This window comes from Tribolium castaneum, chromosome 7 (genome assembly GCF_031307605.1).
Source record: "Tribolium castaneum strain GA2 chromosome 7, icTriCast1.1, whole genome shotgun sequence".
In the NCBI taxonomy this organism is placed as follows: Eukaryota; Metazoa; Arthropoda; class Insecta; order Coleoptera; family Tenebrionidae; genus Tribolium; species Tribolium castaneum.
Genome location: NC_087400.1, coordinates 8563493 through 8589188, shown reverse-complemented (window position 1 = coordinate 8589188; position 25696 = coordinate 8563493). Strand labels below are relative to the sequence as shown.

The 25696-nt window shown below is 31.9% G+C and overlaps 1 protein-coding gene across 1 annotated transcript in view; it reads right to left on the bottom strand.

The window, feature by feature from the left end:
* The window catches only part of slo (slowpoke), an 84107-nt gene that overhangs the window by 590 nt on the left and 57821 nt on the right, over window positions 1-25696 (bottom strand). The window contains exons 12-26 of the mRNA XM_015983935.2: window positions 25549-25661; window positions 24668-24823; window positions 21370-21446; window positions 20533-20607; window positions 17715-17765; window positions 17318-17338; window positions 14419-14481; window positions 14171-14200; window positions 13734-13866; window positions 13394-13459; window positions 8372-8546; window positions 8089-8313; window positions 7763-8042; window positions 7575-7711; window positions 4436-4798 (exon numbers count right to left, since the gene is read on the bottom strand). Coding sequence (XP_015839421.1) covers window positions 4436-4798; window positions 7575-7711; window positions 7763-8042; window positions 8089-8313; window positions 8372-8546; window positions 13394-13459; window positions 13734-13866; window positions 14171-14200; window positions 14419-14481; window positions 17318-17338; window positions 17715-17765; window positions 20533-20607; window positions 21370-21446; window positions 24668-24823; window positions 25549-25661 — 1965 coding nt within the window. The remainder of the gene's footprint in view (window positions 1-4435; window positions 4799-7574; window positions 7712-7762; window positions 8043-8088; window positions 8314-8371; window positions 8547-13393; window positions 13460-13733; window positions 13867-14170; window positions 14201-14418; window positions 14482-17317; window positions 17339-17714; window positions 17766-20532; window positions 20608-21369; window positions 21447-24667; window positions 24824-25548; window positions 25662-25696) is intronic.

Genomic DNA, 25696 nt, shown 5'->3' with positions numbered 1-25696 from the left:
ACACTGTATGTTACATACGAAGCTATACAGGGTGAGTCATTGATATGGGCGTGCTCGATTGCACCTACACTGTCAAAGATATTGAAATAAATTAAATGGCACGTTCTAAAATTATGTTGCCCTATACGGGGTGTTTCATTTTTACAGTGCAGCCTTTAACATAGTTTTTTTAAAAGGCACCCCCTGTAAATTTGTACATATTTAAATGTCCACTTTTTTAGGCCTTATAAATCAATTTAATTTTTGCAATTTGCTTTAACCATTTAAAAGTTATTTAATTTTTTCTACAATTTTGTGCGTCTGCAGGCACATAATTAAAAAATCGCAGAGCGCTTGGTTTTCAAGATATTGAGTTGGAATTTTGTTTATGTGTAAACAATTGTCGGGGGTATCTTTCGGCGACAAGACTGTCCATTTGCATTGTAGCATTACCATGCTGTGACACATTAATTTTGGTAAACTTTGAAGGACTATAACTTGATTTTTTTAAATAGCACCCTCTGTATTTTATTACTGAGTATTATTCAGCATCTCATTTTATATCTTTTTCACCTCTTAAATTTTTTCCAAACGCTGATAGTTTCGTAGATAACTCGATTTTTTTGAAAAATGCACATAAAATCCCTTGGATACCAAGGTAGTGTGCCATGTAAAACAATACATTCTGACATAACATCAGACTGGCGTTTTTTGTACGTGACGTTTTGATTTTGTTGTGAAAATGAATTTTTCATGTAAATTGCATACACATCTCATCGAGATATAAACTTTAATTTTGATAAGAAATCATTAAATAAAAATAAAAAAAACGACGGCACTACCAGAGAAAATATACAAGAAAGAATTATAAAAGCTTTTCGTAGAATTGATTATGCCACATTAGAAGCAGTGAATTTTTAAAAAGAATTGACCAATGTATTACTTTATTGCTTAAGAATGCCGTCATTTTAAATAGTTTTGTAATTGCAAGTAATATGTTATCGCTGTTGATTTGTTATAGCTCAGTTTTTTTATTTCCTTATTTCTCTATTGTACATTTTTATTTAATAATTTCGTGTCAAAATTTTATTAAAACTTATGTTTTGATGAGATTTTTTAGTATCCATTTTTCGCGAAAATTTCATTTTCACAAGAAAATCATATCGTATTACAAATGCCATTTTGACATTAGTATGTCAAAATGTATTGTTTTTCATAACACGTTACATTATCCAAGAGATTTTGTGTGCATTTTTCAGAAAAATTGAATAATCTCCTTAACTATAAATTTTTGGAAAAAAACTAAAGAGGTAAAAAAGATGTAAAATGGGACGCTGAATAACAATTAGTAATAAAATACATGAGGTGCTATTTAAAAAAATCAAGTTATGGTCCTTCAAAATCTACCAAAATGAATGTGTCACAGCAAGGTGATGCTACAATGCAAATGTATGATCTTGTCACCAAAAGATACCTCAGACATTTGTTTACCTACGGACGACGTCCCAACTTGATATCCCAAAAACCAAAGGCACTGCGATTTTTTAATAATGTGCCTGCAGACGCACAAAGATGTTGAAAAAATTAAATAACTTCTGAACGGTTAAAGTAAATTGCAAAAACCAAACTGATTTATAAAGCCTAAAAAAGTGCAAATTTAAATATGTACAAAGATACAAAGGGCGCCATTTAAAAAACTATGTTAAAAGCTGCAATGCAAAAATGAAACACCCTGTATAAAGCAAAATAATTTTAGAACGTGCACTTTAACTTTCCATTTGCAGTGCCATTTGATTGATTTCGATTCGATATCTTTGACAGTGTAGGTGCAGTCGGGCATGCCCATATCAATGACTCACCCTGTATAAACATGTAAAAGTAAATGTGTGACAATTTTGAACTCTGTAGAAGAAAAAAAGACGTTTTTCTTAAGACGAGTCGCCGCTGCAATTTCAAGTTATCTATTTTAATCAGTGGCACAATTCCAACCTTTCCATCGCCAAAAATACTTGGCACCTGTTTTACGTTTATAAGGGTATGTCATTGCGCAGTTTTAAGTCCTTTCTTTCTAAAACTATGACGTCAGTTGGAAAACAAAGCGTAGGTGGTATTCAATACTTTTTATAAAACTAAATGTCTTCAATACCCAAAAAAAAAGATAGGAACTGGTTGAAAAAAGAAATCAAACAATCTACACATTACGAATGCAGTCCAACATTGAAACTTAACTTCTTAACTTGAATCATTCCGTTTTCAGTAATTCAGAAAATTCTTAATAAAAGTTTCATTGTTAAAAATATTTTCGCAAAAATTTATAAATGAAAATGAGCCTTGACCTGAATTTTCTAAATCTTGAAGCTTTTCCAATTATTATTTTATTAATTGTAATGTTAAAAAAATCGGGTCTATTGATAAAAATAACAGAAATGGTAAACTAAGTTACTGACGTTAGTACTTTATCTAATCTTCTTGGTGTTAAATTTTTATAAAAATATACGTTTTACGGTTGAATTGCCAAGCCAAGCCAACTGTCCGCCCGTGTACAGGTCCCAAATATTGCGCCCCTTACTTTGATTAAAATAGGAGCTAAAAATTACTAAGTTAAATAAATGAAAGCAACTGTTTATTTTTAAAAATATTTTGGAACAAAATATTTATACAAAAATAAAACTATTCGTAATAAAAATAATTTTAAATTTTTTGCAGGTACATCAACTTTTGAGTATTTACATACCTAATATTTACACAATTTACTCAATAAATTCACCTTACTTTACTCTAGGCAAATTTTCTAAAATATTATTTGTCTAGTCCATAGGGTATTTCTCTTTCCACTGCAGGAAAGCAGGAAGTTAGGAAAATTATTGAATCGATTTTGGAACATTGTCTTTCTTAGATAATTTTTGATAGTTTTTCTGAAAAGGTCCTCTCTCCACAAGCAGAAAGTGCTGATATCACGAGAATTCTAAGAGCAGCAGTAATAATACATAGTGGAAAATGTTGATACTGATTGAGACCTGATAACATTAAATAAAAAACGTGAATTTTAAAATAATTTTTAGAATCTGTCACTGGTTTGTTCTCATTTCCATAAAATTGCTTTTTTTCTTGGCTTCACAATTTTGTCGATTAACTGAATGTTTAAAGTACGTTTTTAATTAATTTCGTAAAAGGTCTAAACAAGTTGTTGTGTTTATGGTTGGACATTTTACTAAAACTTACTTTAAATAAAGAAATAGAATGGCATACTACAAAACTTTTGGAGATACAAATTTATAACTACAGTTGAATGAAAAACGAAAAAATTACACATGGGTCTTTTTGATTTTTCTGATTTTTTGCGATTTAAAACTTATGTATTCGCATACATTTATTTCTTCAATGTGTTGAGAACAAATTTGGCGATTAGTGATAATTAGTATTCATTTTACTCCATTTTTCGTCATAAATAAATTTACAAAACGAAAAGTTCTGACAATAATTGAGAGATTTGAAATTATATGGAGCTTAGAAGAGGGAACAGACGAAGAGGTTGACATAAATTTAACTATGAGAGAACTAAAAACGTAAATACAGCTGAAGCCGTTTAATAGCGCTCGAAAAAAATAAATTCTGAGAAAAATCAGAGATTTTGCTTTAATTTTTTTAAAGGAAAAGATTGAACTGACCAAATATTTTCCAGTTACCAATTAGTTCATTGTTCATAGTATATTATTATTGCTTTGTTGTATTAATTACATAATAAACAGTTTAATAAAAAATAAATTCGAATGAGTGAACTACCTCCATTTTATGATTAATTTTTTTTATTAATCGTATGTTGTCAGATCAATTTTTTTAGTTGGCTTTATGGATATAAAAATCACAAGTTGACGTCCAAGAGTGGAGCAGCTTGGTCTCTTTCTTGGTTCTATCACCCATTAAATATATTTTAAGAAATTAAAAGAAAAAAATCTCCACTTTACTTTTAACTACTAAAAGAATAATAACTAAGAGAGAATTTTTTTATTATATTTCTTGAGTTTGTTAGAATGTGTGCTGAAGAGCTATGCGCCAATTTGTATACAATTTGAAGATAAAATTTTTTTTCGTCATTTTATTTTTTGTTAAAATAATTATACACCGTTTTTTGATACATTTTTTAAGGGCTTGTACTTCATTTACTTATGATAGTTATGATACTGTATTTTTTTTCCATAAAAACATTAAAATCATTAAGTTGTTTAACACGTTAAATAATTGTAAATATAATGATAAATATTTAAAACGAGATAAGAACTGGTCTATGAAGTAATGATTTCATCTAGGAGCAACATCCACATGTAAAAACCGATTTTGTTTATTGTTTTTTTTAATTCAGTTTCAAATTAAACAGATAAGAAATCTGTTTAAACAAAAAAGTGGAGTTTATGTACTGAAAGCGAAAAAACAATGATCAAAGAATTTTTCTACGTACCTGATCAGTGGGTAATAGCTGAAAATCATCGGGTGGATTCGTAATGACGTATCGTTTACTGCTCGCATCACATGACGAACTCGTATCCCTAAACCTATAAAGTCCTATACACAACATCCCGAACTGTTTTAGAGCAGCAACAAATAAATCCCCATATTTCCCTGCCTCTCCGAACTGTGCCAGCGGTCCATCGTAGAGTGATATTTGACCGACGCGACATCTATCCCTATTCGAGAGACTATCAGGGGTGCTGTAGCCCCCTCTTAAACCGGCACCTTCGGCTAAAATGAGCTCGAGTTCGGGTGTAGCACCTCCTGTTATCAGTGAACGAATCAAAGTTAAGGCATTTTGATTGAAGTACGTCTGGAAATAAATAATTTCATTTAGTAATTTGGGGTGGGCCATGAACGCCCAGCAACAATGATTATACACTTTAATTTTTAGATACCTACCTACAGGGTGTTAAAAAATTGTAAAATATTTAAGGAGGTTATAGTATGGACCAAAATAAACTAAACATACTTAACAACTAAAATAAAGACTTTACCTAAATGTCTCTACCGAAATAAGCCAAAATATGGCATTTCAGTTTTAGGCCCGATTTCACAAAGAAATTTAATTCTTCATTTAAATTTAGTGATGACTTTAACTCAAAGTTCTATTTAATAATAATCATTTTAATATTATACAGGGTGCTACATTTTGGATGTCTGAATAAGAGATCTCCGAAACTAAAAGGTTTCGAGAAAAACGAGTGACACATTGTTGGGTCCGTTTTTTGAGAAAATAATTTTGGTCAAAACCGTATCTTGCTATCGTCTTTTGTTTTCGCATTATAAACAAAAGTTGACATTTTAGCAAAATATTAAAAAATTCATATCTTCCTTATATAAAAGATACCCATTTGAAACAAAGACATTATAGAGACACTTTTTTACAGAGAATCCAATAATGGTATCAGCGATTTTTTTCAACCATTGGTTTAACTGTAATAGCATAAAGTTGTATTTTTTCAAATAGGAATCATAGGCGGCTGTGATATTTTTTTTTCTGATCTGAAAACAATATAGACACAGTTTGATATTTTTATATATTTTTGATAAAAAATATTTTCAAAATATTTGAAAGTAGTTTGCCATGGAAAAACTATTTCACATAAAAGGTGCGAATAATCTAGGACCCAATTTCATAAACAAATTAAATTTTTCATTTAAATTAATTGTCGACTCAATTTCATAATTAGTAATCACCTTAATTGTGCACTTGAAAATTAATTCCCCTTTAAGTTTAAAAGCACAATTTTCGCCCATTAATGTATTTAATTCTCCGTTTAAATTATGTAAAAAAAATTGCAAATCAATATGAGTAGCAGTTCGTCTTCTGAGACTGAAGATATTGTGTGATTATTGCAAAGTCCAAGAGTACAATTTGAGATAAAATTGCCTCTAAATTTACGAGTTTTTTTTTAGAAATTTAGAATTGCACAAAATGCATTGAAGAAAACGCAAATGCTAATGTAAAAATTCCAGAGCACTTTGTTGGGTTATAAAAAATAATTAGTAATTATTCTTTAATATTTATTTGTTTCTTTTTTTTTATTTTTTCTGTAAGATGTACCTATGGCCTTGCTTTAAATATTTTTTTAGTTCTTCCTCCGTTTTTTTTTTACTTTTTTCAATTATTATCTTTGTCTGTAAGTGAAAAATTACCAAAAAATTAGGGAAGATACCTTTTGAAGGTACAGTCAGGCGTGTAAAATGCATTTTTTTATTTAATTAGAAATCGCGATTTTTTTTAGGTGCGCGATAAGATTACGGCACCTGGTATTATACATCTTTTCAAACCCAGTTTTACGATTTTTGTTTATTCGCTTTAATGAAGTAATAATGATTAAAATTAATAATAATAATAATAATAATTTATTTGTGTCAGTAAAACAGTTACAATATAATTGTTACAGCAAGAAAAAAAATACGATAACAAAATTACAATTTTCTTCAAGTTCCTACCACAAATTTTACCAAAAGGCAGCAAAGATGATCAAGGTTTTGGCCCAGTCAATAAATGAGAAATAACAAAAAATAAAAATAAACAATGTGATTGAAGAAAAATAAAAAAATATAATAATAAAAATATTTAATTCTATTTACCAAAATTCTAGAGAAGAAAAAAATCACATAAGAAAAATAGAAAAATCATTTTGTAAGAAAGATTTTGTATTTATGTTTAAAATTGCTGATTTTAGAATTTTTTAATGTCAGAGGAACTTCATTGTAGAATAAGTAAATATTATAAACAAAACCACGGCGAAATATTGATATTCTGTGTGATGGTAAAGATATGATTGTATTTTAGGTTAAAATTGTGAATATGGGTACGATATCTCAATTTACTATATAAATAGGGGGGACATTGATTAATAATTAAAAAGTGACAGAAGCAAACAAAGTTAGGTAAAATATGTCTATAAGGATACAGCTTTTTGAGATTTATATATGCTTTTTGAGTACAGTTATTAGATGATTTTTAAATCATAAATTATTATCTAATAAGAGGCCCAAATTTTTTGCTTCTTTTGTGAAATTTAACTTACAATTCCCTACCTGAACATCAATTAAATCCCTATTTTTACCAAAAATCATAATTTTAGATTTAGCAGAATTTATAGATAAACAATGTTTGTTTGGGTTTTCAACGAGCGCAATAAACTTTATTTTTTTTTATTGCCAACTTTTAAATTATGAAAATCAAAGCTGTAGTAAACTTGAGTGTCATCTGCTTATAGGTGAACTCTACAGTTTTTCAAGCACGTTGAAAGATTGCTGGTATATATAGTGAAAAGTAACGGTCCCAGAATTGAACCCTGGGGTACGCCACAAGATATACTTTCCAAATGTGAATTTCCTATATTGGTTTTTACATATAGGTAATTCAAATTTGGAAAGTATATCTTGTGGCGTAATCTCTCTGATTTAGTAAAAATACAATAAGAAATTGTAATTTTGATGAAATGCCTTTCAGCAGAAACTGCAAAAGTTTTCGATTTTTTATGCTCAATTTTTAAGTGTCCCTATTTCGAGTGTATAATCGTTATTGCTGCCTTGTTAAAGCTTGTTTTGGGAGTTCTGGTAGTACTTACCGTCGACATTAACGAATCTAACACACTAACAGCAAAGGCGGTACCACAAGCGAACGGCTGAGTAAGATACAGTTCAGTATCGGGATCGTCATCATCATCTTGGTCCAAGAACTGTACATTACTGTCATTAACCAACTCTAAAAACCCCCACAATCAGTTTTTTTGAGTGGCAAAAAATGTAAACTGACCGGTTATCATGGGGACATTAGCTCCATACACCGAACCCCTCCTTTGAAGGATAATCGGACTTCCGACAGGAGTGCCAGCCTCGTTATCCCCATTAGTCTGACTCAACACCCCTATAGTATCGTCAAACGTCATAGCTTTGATGTTCAAAGACGCCAGAATAGCTTCCTTGTCCGCTAGAGTCGGATCGTCGTTACTTGGTACTTTTGCTGATAAGATACAGCACATATCACATAAATTGACATTGACGGCCCGCAAATCAGCGCGACTCAGCGGCGAACCCTGGAGACAAAAATGTGAAAGTTGCAAAGAAAGTGCGATAAATTACGTTCAGGACTGAGATTTTGGGCAAATTTTGCAACATCTTCCACTCCCTTCGTATGTAGTCAACCGAGCCGACAATGACGACGTGTTTGAGCTCATGATAGTGAAAGTTGCTCGCTCTGAGCGGCATCACCAGGTTCCTGAGGCCGATCAGAGGCGAGTCAGGATCAGCAAAGAGGCAGACGACCACGTGACCGTTTAATACTGTCATGGCGGCTTGGTTCCGGTCCTGAAAGCCCCCGTAACAATTTTTGATTTAATTTTTTGATTATTTGGGGCTGTCTTACAAGAATGCACTCCTCAAGACTCTTCGCTGGCCCCCAGTGGAACATCCCGGTACTATCGTACTTCATTTCAGTCTTCTCAAAGTCAAAATCTTTGGCTTGGTCATCGGCCAGGCCGACAGGGAGGGCCACCCCGTTGTTGTTCTGGTTGGTGCCGCCGCTGCTGCGACTGGTCGGCCTGGAACAGGGACAAGTCAAAGTGCGCCCCTTGGCCGCCACACGCCACAAACTTGCACTACGGTCTAGCTCATTCAACGAGGAAAAAACCTAGAGTCAAAATCATGCAACGATCCTAGAAAAAAGGCTAAGTCTATGGAAAAGACGTGGAATGGTTCCCATGCTGTTTCAAGTGGGGCCGAATTATTGGTTTGACTATCAGCAGACAGCATTAGGGGCGTTTGTTGTGGATTGGCTAACAGTGGAAATTAAGTAGTTAAGAAGCGGAAAGAAACGAACGAGTGTTAGTCGGTTTGGTGGGGTTCTAACTGTGTTTTGCGTTTATTTAGATTTACAACAACGAACAGAACGGGCAAATCAGGAAAAATCAACAAACACTTCAGAAATTTACACCAATTTCCAAAATGTGTCAAGCAGTAAAGTCCAGTGGCTTAGCTATTGTACTTTTTACTGGTATTGTCTAAACACCAAATTTCGACAAAACCCAGTATCTATTTTTTTGATAAATATAAAAAAAATTCCATTTGCTACTTGTAATGAATTTATAAAGGCATCTAAAGACTTATATCAAAAAGGAATCGTTTTTGTTTTAGTTTTTTCACAAAAAAATTATATCTATATTTTCTGTTGAGTATTTCAAGCCAAAATAAATTTAAACGGGGGGTCACAAAATTGCACGAACGAAGTGAGTGTCATGAGATTATCACATGTTGCAAGTTTTCATTAGGAATTTAGATAAAACCACCAACTTGATAATTTTTGATAACTCAAAATTTCGAAAAAACCGAAATACATTGTTAATACATGCAAATCCGTTTCTAAAATTTTCATCCTATACCATATTTTAGCATAAGATTTAGGTTTTTCAATATAAAAAATTCTTGAGATACAAATGAAGAAGTTATTAATCTATCTAACCCAGTGTTTCCCAACCGGTGAATTTTAAATCGTCAACGAAAAGATTACAAAATAATAAATTTAATTAAATTTAACCCTAAAAATTTCTTTAAGAAATGAGTTATGTTTTCAGGTTGGAAATTCATCAAAATTTAAATTTTCATGGATTCTAGTTAGAGTTCTGTTTGTTGAACGCGTTATTATTGAACACCTGAAGACAGATTCACCACTTTGTGTCTATAAAAACAGAACCCAATGCTTATTAATAGAAACAGAATAATATTGTACAGTAATATGGACAAAAAAAACTTTTTTAATGTACAACATCTGCAACGAAAAACGAAATGGAGACAAATATAATAATATATAGCCATTGATGAATAACTGTTCTGAGTAGAAGCGTCGTTTTTCGTTGCAGATGTTGTACATTAAAATTTTTTTTTGTCCATATTACTGTACAATATTATTCTGTTTCTATATATATATATATATATATATATATATATATATACAGGGTGCTCAAAAACTAGCGCACCAACTCAGTGGTACGTTATTGAGAAGCAAGTCTAGATTATGGGAAAAATGTTAAAAAAATTCCTAAAGTTATATTTTAAAAAATCTGGAGCTACAAACTTATTGTGTTAACTTCTTTAGTTTTTATTATTTTTTTTATGTTTTCATGTTTCATACCAAGTAATCGTTCCGTAACAAAACGATGAATAATTATTTTAAAATTCACTATGAGATTTTAGCAGATTTTTTAATTTAAAAAAATTAAAATTCATCTAAAAAATCACAATGTGTAGATGTGTCAACACTGGGAATTATTTCCTAGGAAACCGTTTCAAAAATAATTTATTTTTATTGTTGCTCAAATTCTATTGCGATCATGACTGTTAGACAACGTTGCCACATATCATTTACCTAATTATATATTAGTTTTTTATTTTTTTATAATTCGTATTCAATGAGATTCATTGAGCTCAAAATGTGTAACAAGGAAAATAAATGCCCTCCCAAGTTTTATTACTTTCTTATATTTATGTACAAGGCGATCGCCAATTTATGTTGGATTGTAGAAAGGGTTCGCTAGGTGGAAAAGGTTGGGAACCACTGAATTTCTAACCGAATCATAGTTCTTCTGTAGCTCAGTTATTAGTAAAGTTGGACTTTTGATATTTTGTAGACGTTATTTATACTTTAGAACGCGTTTCAGGAAAATATTTTAGATTACACAGTGTCCCAAAAAAATGTGATCTCTTTTTTATCTTTTCTTACATGTCCCTAAAGTTTATTTCAAATCGGTTCAAGTATTACTTATAAAAATAAAAACAAAAATTTTTTTTTACTATTTCAGTTTTAAAAATTAACAAAAAATACAAACAGTGCTCTTTTGATAATATTAATGCTAGGTACGTGTTGAGCAAGGTTAAACTGACTTATTAATTAAGTTTCAAGCTTGAAAGTTTTTTACTTTTTTGAATTTTTTGTAAACGTTCGCAGTGTTTTCTGTAGATGGATCGCCAGGAGCCACAGTAACTGTACCTCAACGCAACGTTTGTGTTGTAAATTATGTAGACTTCCTGACATGAAAGACGTAGGTGATACGTTATAATTACAACATTATATTATGATTATTAAAATTATTATTGTAATTATAAAAACTATAGAAAAAGAGTGTTTTAACGACGTTGTTAAATACATGCTTTTTTAAACAAAATCATTATCATTTATTGTTCATCATTATCATCATCATCATTATCAGCAAACGATCAAAGAAAAATTAGTTTTAAAAAATACATGTTACTCTAACCAATATACTTAATATCAATTTACAAAATCGTATTGAAATAACTGTAACTTTTTGATGTTGTATCTGTTAGACCTCCTTTTATTAATAACAAATACATTATCCGTTAAATTCTAAACTAGGACACTCTGTTATCTGTATACAGGGTGTTTGCGAAGTTGAGGCGTTACTTTTAAGAGATACCTAGTATGCATTGTTTTTAAGAGTTTTAGCCTAAAACACCTTAGTAAAATGTTGATGATAACGAAAATAAAATAACTTCCCTTATTTTGAAATTTTGGATGCCGATTCTGTTCAGAACAAAAAATCAAAGGACCACTGGCCTAATCAAAAAAACTGTTACAATTGTCATCTAATTACGTCAGTTAGACAGGACCGGATTCAAAATTTTGGAAAAACTTAAAATTATCTTCTTTATTAAAAACATTTTATTAAGATGATTTAAGCAAAATTTATTAAAAATAAGGCCTAGTGTCTCGTGTTGGAAGAAACGCCTCAACTTCGCGAACACCTGTATATATAAAATTGCTTTGCTTGTCCTGACTGACTCACCTATCAACGCATAGCCTAAACGGCTAAGTATGGAAATCTGAAATTTTCAAAATAGGTAGTTTTTATAAAATAGGCATTTTCTAAGAAAGAATTTTTGGTAAATCACCCCCTAAGGGGGTTAAACGAGGTGTTAAAATTTGAATAAAAATCCGTTATTTTTAAAGTTATATTCTTGAAAATTAGTATTTGTTAGTATTTAGTTAAAAAAGAAGAAAGACGTGTTTCAAAATTTTCGAAAAATTTACTCCGAAGAGGGTTAAATGGCGTAATAGATTTTGTATAAAAATTCGTAACTTCTGAATTTACATTAATTGGTATTAGGGCTTTCAGTGAAAAGTAAAAAACACTGTTTTAGTTGGAAATACTAAACCCAAGGGGGTTGGAATTTGTATAAAAATTCGTAATTTTGAATTTGTATTCAAGCAATTAGTACTTGAGCTTTCGGTCAAAGATGAAAGACGTGTTTAAAAAGATTTGGAATTTCTACCCTTACAGGAGCTAAATATAAAGATCCGTCATTTTTGAACTTATATTTATGAAAATTGGTATTTGGGCATTCGTTGAAAAATAAAGAAACGAGTATTTTATTATTTTTAGAAATTCCATCCCCAAAAAGGGTTAAACATAAAAAATCGTTATTACTTTGAAGCTATATTGTATTTGATCTTTCTTTTAAAAATGGAAAAAATGGATTTGGAATTTTCACCCCCAAGAGGCTTGAATATAAAAATCTGTCATTTTCGAAGTTATAACCAAGAAAATTGGTATTTGAGCGTTTGTCTAAAAAGAAAAAAACACGTGTGTCACGTTTGTTAAAAATTCCTCTCCAAGGGGATTAAACAAAAAATTCTTCATTGTTGAACTTATACATATAAAAAATTCTTTAATGTTGAAGTTATACATATCAATTAATATCTTAGACAGTCGGTTAAAAAAGAAGAGACGTATATTTCAGCATTTTTAGAAATCCCACCCCCAATAGAGTTAAACGCAAAAGTCCTTCACTTTTAAAGTTATATCCAAGAAAATTGCCATATGGACTTACGGTTAAAAAGAAAAAAATGTGTTTCAGGATTTTTGAAAATTACATCCACAAGAGGGTTAAACAGGGAATGAGTTTGTTTACAATTATGAAAAAAGCAAAATTTACTGGGGTTCGCATTGGGTCACGGTTTTAAAGTTCACAATAAAATTATGTGTTTCTACTTTTTATTTTATTTTATTTATTCAAAATGAACATGCGTGCGAAGCCGTGGGCAACTGCTAGTTAATAATAAACATATTGAAATGTTAAAAAATATTTTGATATATTGTTTAATTTTTGAACCGGGAATTTTTTATACTAATTCAATAATTTGTGCATGTAACATACGTACGCAGATTAAACAACATCATATTTGACTATTTAAAAAAAATTACAATTATTAAATTGTCTGGCAACGCAATTATGATTATGCCTTAACTGAATAACATTTTTAAAAAAACTGTAGATTTGGACATGTGTAGCTAGGCCACTGGTCTAAAACACAAGCAAATGCAAGCAGCAACAGTTAAAAAGTGAAAAGTGTAAGTACTAGCTTTAAGCGTACATGAGTTTTTTGACTTCATAGGCAAGATGATAGCCGGCATAAGTCGTAGTTTCCTGTTCCGGTGGTCTGAAAACAGCACACTGCTGATAGCACACCACATGTCAAACCAATAGAGATTTAAGAAAATAAATTAACAACCAACAATCACCCTATTCCCTTTAGTGGCATTTTGGTAAAAAAACTGTGCCAGACATAATAGTGGAGAGGAGGAAAACCATGCAGTGCTTCTAGCAGCACTAAAACGCTTGATAGGGTGACGTGGCTGAGAAACCTATAGTAGAGACTCGTAATGTTTTCAGTAATTAATTTTTACGAGAAGGTTGTTATTTCGAAATTTTACCTTGAGTTGTAACCGGGCGATACAATGTTTTCGTTTCTTGTCACGTTTGGTTTTACTTTGTTTACTTGCTTTATTGAGTTTACCATGTTGGGCACCGTGCTGTTCCTATGTTGGTTGGAATTGCGCTGAGTTACTGGAAAAAACTCAAATTAGGGGACGTGGAATAATTCACTTCTCACTAATCCAAATCTACATAATTGAAGATCTAATTGATCCGGTTATTCGCACTCGAATTTGAAACATGTAGAAGTAACACCGAAAGAACAAGAACACGTAGGAAAACACTCAAACACATAGAGGTGTTACACACAATGCCACCAAAATTTTCAAATCCGGTCGATTACCTATTGCACAATTCCTAGTCTTAATGAACGATTTTTGGGTCTTGGACTGACCTGGATCAGTCCAAGGCCCAGCTGTGAGCATAATCAACTTACAGTGCATATCGTCATGTCTGTTCATGTCACCTGTAAAGAAACAAGTTTCAATAATCCCCTCAGAACTCCCAAAACTAACTTCACTACTCTACGTTCTAAAAACCAATGACTGGTAAGCCTGGAGGAGGAGCGGGATTTGGGACTAGGTGGCAGAGTTTATCAAGAAGCGCAAAGAATTATCCAAACAAAAAATCTAGTATTGTGCGCAAGGTTGGGACAAACGGTGCGTAATAAAGCTTAACCAGTACCTCTGACATGAACTTTCTTGGGCAACTCTGGTGGTGTGAAAGTAGGGGGAGGATGATGGTCATCTGTAAACCACAAACCAATCTCGCACATTCAACTATAACTCTAAACCCTAAGCTAACGCTACGCTTGTTAAGCTTGAACCACGTTTGAAGAAAACTCTATAGTTCAAGCTTAATAGTCCGGGAGCAAAATTCAACATGGCCGTCCGGACTCGACTGCACACGATTACTGAAAACTGATTCGTATGTAGAATTTCCTGCTGAATTCGAATCTGTAGGTCGCTTTTTGATTTGGAATTGCCTTCATTATGAAAAAGACGTTTTTCTCAAAATTTTTGAAAAAATTGCGCAAATTTTGGGTTTACATCGTCATATTTTCCTTCTGAATAAAGCTTGAAAATTCATTTTTTTGCACCAGATTCCCCAGTATATGTCGATTCTAACGTATATAAACAAGCGTGATTTTACAAAAGAAAAGTAAGAAAATTACAATTTTCTTGTAACGTGTCATATTTGTGTAGTAGAATTTTCGAGGTGCGAGAATTTTTTTTATTTTAAAAGATAGACTTTTACATCGAGATAAAATAATGCCAATAGTTCAGATAAGTTTTTGGTGCAAGAATCATTTCGATATCTGTAATACTCACCAAGTTATTGCAATTCAAAGTTACTGAAATACTACAGGACTACAGGACCACTGGACCAAGCTCGCTAGGTCAAATGCCGCGCTTTGTCGTTAGACTCGTCTTAGTTTTTATTTTATATTTTTTTCAATTACAAACATTTCAAGAGCCAAAAAATGGTAAATAATAAAATCATCAAAAATTTTTCGCGTCAAAACAGTTTTTTGCTAACTAAATCCCTTGCAATTGGTTAAAATCACGCATTTTATTCCTTATTCATCACTTTCTTAACTTTTTTCGTCGTTTTTTTATATGTGACTACAACTCAAGAATGAACTAAATCACTCAAAAATGCCTGAAATCACGTAAGTGCTTTTTAAATAATGAGTAATAAAGATTCTTCGTTCGATCACTTTTGTGAATACGTGAATTATGATACAAAAATTATTATTAAAGAATTTTTAATTTACCATCATACGATGTTTGATATATTAATCAGAAAAAGAAAGCAATTGCAGAGCATCGTTTAATAGGCACAACATCTTCAAAAAGTCCACAAACTGAAAATGTTTTTAGTATACACAGGTGGTGAACCAAAGTTACAATTTTTTAAATGGAACACCCTATATATTTTTGCATGATTAGATTATACGCAAAAAATAATGTAACTTTATATAAACTATTACGGATCTATCTCTTTGCGTTTCGGAATTATTCAACTTTTCGTTATCAAAAAGAGCAATTTTTGAAAAATCGCTGCAAAGTCGCCTATGAATATTTTCCGGTAAATTTGCAACAGAAAAATTCAGAATATCCTGTAGTTTTAGGAAATAGTCGACTTTTACTTGAAACACGGAAATAATAATAATAATAAAACGCAAAAAGTTGAATAACTCATTTTTTTTAATGGAACGTTTTGTATTTCTTTACATGTATCGATTGCATTTTTCATAAGCTTTCTATTGATATGCGGTTTTTATAGCAAATTTACAATGTTTCTTAAAGTGTTCCAAAAAATAAAAAATATATTTTTTCAAAAAATTAATTACCAGTTGACTATCAGATCTAGGCTAACATATTGTCTTGTAATAAAATATATTTTTTTGAAAAATCTCAAAAAATATTTTAAATTTGCTATGCAAGCCCTATACCGTTAGAAAGCATATCAAAAATGCTGTCGACACATTTAATAAAATACAGGGTGTTCCATTTGAAAAAATGAGTTATTCAACTTTTTGCGTTTTGGCACAGCCTGTATATTATCTGCGTGCTTTAACTAAAAGTCGTCTATTTCCTAAAACTACAAGGTATTCTAAGTTTTTCTGTTGCAAATTTATCGGAAAATATTCATAAGCGACTTTGCAGTGATTTTTAAAATATTGGTCTTTTTTATAACGAAAAGTTGAATAATTCCGAAACGAAAAAAGATAGACCCATAATAGTTTACATAAAGTTACATTATTTTTTGCGTAGAATTGAATTATGCAAAAATATATAGGGTGTTCCATTTATAAAAATATAACTTTGGTTTACCACCCTGTATACAACACCCTGTGTATAATAAAAATGTTTTTAGTTTGTGGACTTTCAGTCGATCTATCGGATAATAAAAACAGAATGGTAATATTTCAAATAGTAAAAAAGTTATAGACCGATTACACACTACTGGGTCACCTGTATCTCCCTTTGTAGTGACTATAGGAGCTTATGTAAGGATCTATCTTTTAAAATAAAAAAATTCCTCGCATCTCGAAAATTCCACTACACGTTACAAGAAAATTGTAATTTTCTTACTCTTCATTTGTAAAATCAAACGCTTGTTTATATACGTTAGAATCGACATATACTGGGGAATCTGGTCCAAAAAAATGAATTTTCAAGCTTTATTCAGACGGAAAATATGACGATGTAAACACAAAATTTGCGCAATTTTAGTTTTTCAAAAATTTTCAGTAAAGCGTCTTTTTCATAATGAAGGCAATTCCAAATCAAAAAGCGACCTACAGATTCGAATTCAGCAGGAAATTCTACATTAGAATCAGTTTTCAGCACACGTGTGCAATCGAGTCCAGAGCAACTTTTTAAATAAGCGACTTTTGAGATGCCTGCTCCCGGACTACAAGGGGGCAACGTACGACTAAACCAAGTGCCGACATGCACACCTAGCATGCTACAACAAGGCAAAGACATGCGGCAGAGACAGTGAAAGAGATAGAGAAGATGGTGTCTAATTTTTCGTGATCCGGTGGCCCTTCGTTGCTTACAGTACGACTTACTTGAGTAGGTGAAGTCCTCGCCTGCATACCAAATTAAAAGGGGTGAAATTTTGAGTGTAAGGGGGCTGGGGGAGGAGCGGCCGACAAACTCAGGGTTTGTCGGTCGCTGGGGGTGAATGAGATGAGAATAATCAACCTAGACACTTTCTCTAAAACACACCACTAAAGTAACTCTCTTCGCACATCGAACTAACACATCAAGGTTTTGAATTGAGAATTTTCGGATCAAATTTCGGAAAGTACAAGTGCTCCAGACAGACAGAGTAATACAAAACAACATTTAAAAACGAGCTGGTTTCTCATTATTTACATATAGAGAGACAGATTGTTGTGTTTTCAAAATTGAACCAAAAAATGTGATGTGTGTCGTGATAAGTGATTATGGATTGATACGTACTTGCACGGCCAACCATCTGGATGGCCCTCACGCCTTTCCTGAACGTTGCCACTGTACAGCGAGCCAGACAAAAATCATCGTTAGTCGTAGCGAAATTCAGCAGGCTTTAATATGGCCTAGCTCGAGCCAAAGAAGAAACAATCTTCTTCTTTAACTCACACATTACAAAGTTACACGAAACCAACGAAATAGGAACGATCACAGAGGCAGAGATGGCCTATTGTGAAATCATATTTCTTCAGATAATAAAAATAACTGTCTATTTTTAATCTTTTAATTAATTTTTTTGTACAAAAGCTCTAGGTACTAATCCTTTGACTCACCTAAACTTATTTTTAATTTTATAGGGTATTTCCGAAATAAACTACAACACATTTTTTTTTTGGATTCAGCTTTCAACACTGATGTTTTTCAGCATTATTGAAACTGTTATTGGTTAATTTTGTTTAGTTTTGTAAATAATACGATTTTTTTAACAATGACGTTTTTTTTAAATTATCACATAAAAACTAAAAATCCTAGAAAGGTAGGACTTTCACTTTAAATAAGAAAGTTAAAGAGGAAACTTAAAAAATATACTATTATCTTACTGCAATTAAGCTCATAAGTTTCCAAAACATGAATTGAATAGTACATTATATATGCGAGTGAGAATTTTGACACCACGAGTGCGCTTGCGCACGAATGAGGCAGTTCTCACGAACTTCGTGATCACGTGTGATATACGACTTTTTATTTTACAGATGAATTGTAAAAGAGTCCAAGAAATTAAATAAATATCCGCCTGTAACATTAACATAGTTCTACGTTGATTGACAGTAATGTAAAGGCTGTCCACTGTCAAAAAATGGGCGTTTGGGGGAGCTACAAGTCTACGTTCTAATGGAATCTATTTATTTTGGTTGAAACCTTGACTAAATTTTGTTTGCAAAAACAATGTTTTTATTTTTTTTTAGGTTGTCTACTTTTTGTTGTATTTTTTTTAATAAACTGAATATATAAAAAATTATGATATTCTGTAGGCAACTATGGTAATTACTTATTTTTTAAATATAAAGATTTACATTTGGGGGAAGGTATGATCAAAATTTCCAAATTTTGAAAAGCACAATCAAACATATAGAACATTAACTGTTTATTATTCTTTTAATATTTCGGATCCTTTAGTATAAATCCTTCACAATGTATTTACAATTCACAAGTTATTGTATCTAAACAGTTTATATATCAGAATTGTTGAGTAGCCCTATTTGTAAATGGATTTGTATACAAAAATTAAAACGAAATGGTCTTGGAATACGTAGATTTTAACAAATCACACTGAAGATCTTCAGCTTTCCTAACGGTTGACTTTCCGAATTAATTAATCGAAAAAACTAGTAATATTTCATAATTCAGAGCAAAGACGAAACTAAATTTCTGCTTAGTTCGTATGAGTTTCCAAAACTTTTATAAATCTTAAAATTTTAATTTGTAAGCAAAAATATTCTCCTCTGATAGAAAAACATTATTTTTTACTTTTTAGTGCATCTTTTAAATAAAAGCTTCAAAAAAACATTTTTTTAAATTTTTTTATTTATTGTTTTTTAGTCTTTACTTATTCTAAACGTCTTTTTCTCTGATATTTAGTTTCGCCGTATTATTGTAACACCATTATTTTACTATTTTTTCCAAATTTGTTTAGAGGTATGTGATAGAAAACAGCTGTTAGCATTAAAAGAACATCCTAACCTCTGTTCTGTGCCTATACTCTATCGTCCAAGATACGTGAATTTAAAAAAATGGCGACATTTGTTTGTAACGAAATGTAATAAAAATGATTAGGTATTAATATATTTCCCAATGACCAACATAGCGTTGTAAACATAACCTAAAACTTTAAAACCCCATTTAACCACTTTAGGGGATATTTAACCACATAGGATTGCATTGTTACGCAGATTAGGTAAGTATGCAAAATTTCAATTCATTGGGACAACGGGAACCCTTTCAAATTTGGCTCCAAAAATATGAAACAGACAGACAGACCACAAAGCAAGTTAAACTTGTTGTAAATTTATTGTTTTTATCTTTTTTATCTTATTTTTAAGTTTAATTAATTAAATGTTAAAGTATTTTAAGTGAACTAAGCAGTGTTTAATTTTTGGACAAAGATGGCTCCAGACACAAAACGGGTCATTTCCGACCAGGGGTTTATATAGAAAAATTTTCAATCATAGAGACCTCTATAACATTCTAATGTTTGGCAAAATCTTTTTGAATCACGCTGTATATTAACTTTTCGTTACTTGACCACCGGAAAATAGAGTATACCATTTATAAAAACATGAGTTTGTATTGTAGCTTATTTCTGAAACAATCTATATGTTGAAAAATATTTTAGGTAATGCAGGGGGTTAGTATCTAGGGCTTTGGTACAAAATTTTAATTTTTCAATAATTTAAAGGTCAATGGACTTTTTCAAGACGCTGGGACACCTGTTGAATGTATTTTTTTCACTTTAAGTGACGGAAAAACCCTTGTTTTAACTTTTTCGGCCAGTTTTGTGTAGGTGATCGTTCCTTGTTCGTTCCGTCCGTGTGAAAACAAACCCTGGGCTAATTGGAGTAGTAGGCGTGTACAGTGGTTGTAGGGGGGATAAAATAAAACTAGTGGGGGGAGTCGCCACGCCCCAGGCCGGTGGTGGGGACCGGATGTTACTATCTAGCTTAAAAACATCGTATTCGTTGCGTTGCAGCTGCCAAGTGTTAATAAAAAACCGATCCACAAATGAAAATAAGCGCATTAGCTAAGCATTTATATTATTGGGACGGCCTACCATCTAGGCATCTTTGATAGGCGGAGTTAAGGCCTTGTTTGACCATGCCTGTCTGCATCATGATCATTCCGACATCTGTAACCAAAGCCACAAAAACGAAAATTTCTGTTAGGGATGTGAAAAATTGAAAAAAGTTTTTTGTGGGGGGGAATGGAAGCCCAGGGTACACACATGTCTGTAGCCGATTGGTCCTGGATTAAATTCGATACTTACTTCCGGATTTGTATGAAAAATGAACCTATCCATGCATAAGAAATGTGCAAGAGGGTACAGAATGTGTGTCAAAGTACATTCCGGTACGCAGGCAAAATTTCAGCAAGTTTTCCGAGAAAATAAATCAGCTACGTATCAAAATAAAGGGAAAACACTCGATTAATACTACACATACCAATGGCAAGGCTAAGTGATAGAACCATATTGGAATGTGTAATTCGAATGCAAATAGAAACATTTCATGGTAGCAAACAAACTAGATATGTAAATATTAAAAAATGTAGAAAGAAAACGAGCCGATCCATCAGGCAGGATCTAGACAGATCTAGAGTCAATTATAGATCATCAATTACCTAGATCATGGGACCAGTTACGTTGCTGAACTGCCACTAAAAGCCACCACAAACAGATTTTTCAGTTATATACGATTGTTAGGAAAAAACATGGCATTTCAAGAATTTTTATCAATGATGGTAATTAATGAATTTATATTTACAGTCACGTTCACGTCATGAGAGCAATGAGAATGAACTTATTAATTGATGGGCATCACAGTTAGGAAAAAATAAGAAAATGTATGTATAGTAGTAGTAGGATTAATGTGAACAAAAAAAACAAACTCACAGTTTTTGCATTTGCATTTTTTGATCAGTGTCTCGTCCTTGATGTCCTCGTGGCAAGCCTTGCAGTAAAACCACGCCCTGAAACGTGTAACTTATTAATTATAATTACTGGATTTGGTGTAGTTTCAAAAAATTACTTTTTACTTTTGTTAAAAACTCACTTGTCCCCCAAAATTCGATTTTTATGTCAGAAATAACTTAAATACCTTCGTGTTTCAACTAAAAACTCGAGAGACTTTACCTTAAAACACCGAAAACTTACTTAAGTATATAAATTGAAAAAAGGTATTTTTGGAGTTTAACACGTTTTTTTCTTAAGACTTCTTTCTTTTTTTTCTTAAACACTCACTCTCAGCACTTAATTATCGAGATTTCGATACATCACACCATAGAGTCGTTACTAAAGTAAGATCCAAAATAATGTTATTTTAGAGCTTTTTGAAATTTTACCAAGCTATTGAGCTAACCTGTTTTGTCTATCAAATTTTCAAAATGAATGTGTAAATAAAACTCGATTTTTTTGTCAAAAATGACGTAAGTAACTTTTGCTCAATAGTTATTTACCTAACGAGTTTGGAAAAAGAGTTAGGTACAATATTTTGTATAAAAAATATATCAATAAAAATAAAAAAAAAATTTTTTTCATAATTTCCTTTTTTTGCTGATGGGTTGGTAACAGTTCAAACAATCATGATATGAACTGTCACTTATCGTAAAAAATAACCGTTTCCATCTCAACGATAGCGATACCAACCTATTTAATGTCCCTAGCCATTGTTGCAAAGTAAAAAACACCGCAGTGAGAGAAGGAGCTTGTGAGATATATCTATCTAAACGCTACGAGTACAAAAAAAAAATTTCTGCATGTTTTTCAACTAAAAACTTAAGATACCCCTACTTTGCCCTAATTCACCGTAAAGTTTGTTATTTATCAAATCCGAATTAATGCAATTTTTGTATTTTCGAGCATTTCAACAATTTCTTGAATTAAAAATTCTTTTTTTGTTTGTTAAAAACTTACTTATTTATAGAGATCTTGACACACCAAATCATAAAGTCTCTATTTAGATCAAAAATGTTATTTTTGCATTCCTCGAAACCCACGCTTTCCGCAAGATTTTAAGGAAAAAAAATGAAATTTTTTGGGTAAAATTTCAAATATACAGGATGAGTCATTGATAAGGACGTACTTGGTTGCACCTTCACTGTCAAAGATATCAAAATGAATCAAATGACACTGCAAATGCAAAGTCAAAGTGCACGTTCTAAAATTATTTTGCCCTATACAGGGTGTTTTATTTATACAGTGCAGCCTTTAACATAGTTTTTTTAAATGGTACGCCCTGTATATTTGTATATATTTAAACGTGCAGTTTTTTAGGTTTTATAAATCAGTGTAATTTTTGCAATGTGTTTTAACGATGCAGAAGTTATTTAATTTTTTCTACAATTTTGTGCGTCTGCAGGCACATAATTAAAAAATCGCAGTGCGCTTGGTTTTCAAGATATTGAGTTGGAATTTTGTCAGTGTGTAAACAACTGTCTGAGGTATCTTTCGGCGACAAGACTGTCTATTTGCATTGTGGCATTACCATCCTGTGACACAGTCATTTTTATAAACTTTGAAGAACTATAACTTGATTTTTTCAAATAGCACTTTCTGTATTTTATTACTAAGTATTATTCAGCATCTCATTTTACATCTTCTTTACCTCTTAAATATTTTTTCATTTTTTTGATAGTTTCGGAGATAAGTCGGTTTTTCTGAAAAATGCAAATAAAATCCCTTGGATACCAACGTAGTGTGCCATGTAAAACAATACATTCTGACATAATATCAGACTGGCGTTTTTTGTACGTGACGTTTCGATTTTGTTGTGAAAATGATTTTTTTGGGTAAATTACATAAACATCTCATCGAGATATAAACTTTAATTTTGATAAGAAGTCATTAAATAAAAATAAAAAAACGACGGCACTACTAGAGAAAATATGCAGGAAATAATTTAAAAAGTTTTTTGTAGAATTGATTATGCCACATTAGAAGCGGTGAATTTTTTAAAAGAATTGACTAATGAATTACTTTATTGCTTAAGAATGCCGTCATTTTAAACAGTTTTGTAACTGCAAGTAATATGTTATCGTTGTTGATTTGTTATAGCTCAGTTTTTTTATTTCCTTATTTCTCTATTGTACATTTCTATAATTTTTATTAATAATTTCTTGACAAAATTTTTGAAAATTTATGTCTAGATGAGATTTCTAGGTATGCATTCTACGCGAAAATTTCATTTTCACAATAAAATCAAAACGTGACGTACAATAAGTGCCATTTTGACATTACTACGTCAAATGTATTGTTTTTCATAGTACGCTACATTAGTATCCAAGAGATTTTGTGTACATTTTTCAGAAAAACCGAGTTATCTCCTTAACTATCAACTTTTGAAAAAACTAAAGAGATAAAAAAGATGTAAAATGAGACGCTGAATGATAATTAGTAATAAAATACACCGGGTGCTATTTAAAAAAATCAAGCTATGGTACTTCAAAATTTATCAAAATGAATGTGCCACCGCAAGGTGTTGCTACAATGCAAATGTATGATCTTGCCACCAAAAGATACCTTAGACATTTGTTTACTTATGGACAAAGTTCCAACTTGATATCCCAAAAACCAAGGACACTGCGATTTTTTAATTATGTGCCTGCAGACGCACTAATAAATTGTAGAAAAAATTATGTGATTTCTAAACGGTTAAAGTAAATTGCAAAAACTAAACTGATTTATAAACCCTAAAAAGTGCACATTTAAATATGTACAAATATACAAAGGGCGCCATTTAAAAAACTATGTTAAAGGCTGCACTGTAAAAATAAAACACCCTGTATGGGGCAAAATAATTTTAAAACGTGTACTTTAACTTCGCATTTGCAGTGCCATTCAATTTATTTCGATATCTTTGACAGTGCAGGAGCAACCGAGCACCCCATATCATTGACTCACCCTGTATATTTTTGATTTTTCGAATGTTTATGAACTTTTTAAATTAGATAATGGTCAAGTATGAAGTTAGATCAACAAGTCTTTACATATTATGCTATCTAAATGTTTTTGCAATAAAATAAAAGTCCAACCAGGAACGGCAGAAAGTTCTAGAAGTGTAGTTTCTGAGTACATTTTAAAAACATCATTAGGCTTTTACTTTTTACTAACTAACAAAACAGAAATTAGATGATGTAAAATTGAATGAGAAGTTGAATTATTGAAAACAAATTAATACGAGAAAAAAATCTACCTCTTAACTTCGTCAGCAGACTGCGCAATGAAGAATCCCTGAGTATTCGCGACGATTTTCGCTCCTCTTGGATTGATGGAAATTTTCGTGTCCGCACCTTCTGATCCTTTGACCTCAATGGCCAAGAGTAGTAATTTGAGTTTGGTGAAGCACAGCCTAGCAAATATTAGCGTGTCAAAAAATGTGCAGTCTTGTCCTTTATTAGATTAAGTACAATTAGATTTCTAAGTAAACAATGAGAAAATTTGAACAAACCCAAGTTTGTCGTTTGTGGAAACAATCTCATTTCGAAATCATTCAAAGAAGCAATTTAATGCACGCCAGTTCATGCATGCGGCTATGTAATGTTTATTGTCGAAAAATCAATATTTTGCCTAAGAATAAACTAATCAAATAAACATCCATGCAAGAAGCCGTAGCAAAAGTGAGAAAGAGCTACTAAAAAAAAACAACACCAAAGCAAAGAAGAATACGCAAGCAAAAAGTCAAAAGTGATTCCGTTAGTACTCTAAAGTACCGTTAACTTCGCTTGAATCGTTATTGTAAGCTCCATCCCCCAAAAAACAGTCTTTGAAAAAACAAACCAGTTGCAATAATAAATCTAAAAAATGATTCCAGTGGTGGGACCTATTCTATGGGGTCAAATCCATAACACGCAAACACAGAACAATCTACATCTTAGAAAATGATCTCGTTAGTAACATAAAAACTGCATTATTAGTGTGAGGTGCGGGCGTTTCCCGCCTTCAAGTCGCGTTTGCAAAAAAAATTAACAAAAACGTGTAGAAGGCGAGTTGAAGGCCCAAACGTCCGCAGACCGCCGCCAGTTGTTATGTCTAGATTTTGCCAGTATTTGTGTTGCGTGTGGTAAAAGAGCTTACTCGCTGGCCTGGGGGAATGTCATGCCTGTGAACGAGGGGGACAGAGTCTCAGTGTACATCTCGCATCCCGTGCCTTGCAGGTAATCGTTCTGCCAGACTTGCGTATCGGGGGACTGAAACCACAATACATCGCCACTCAACACTTGGC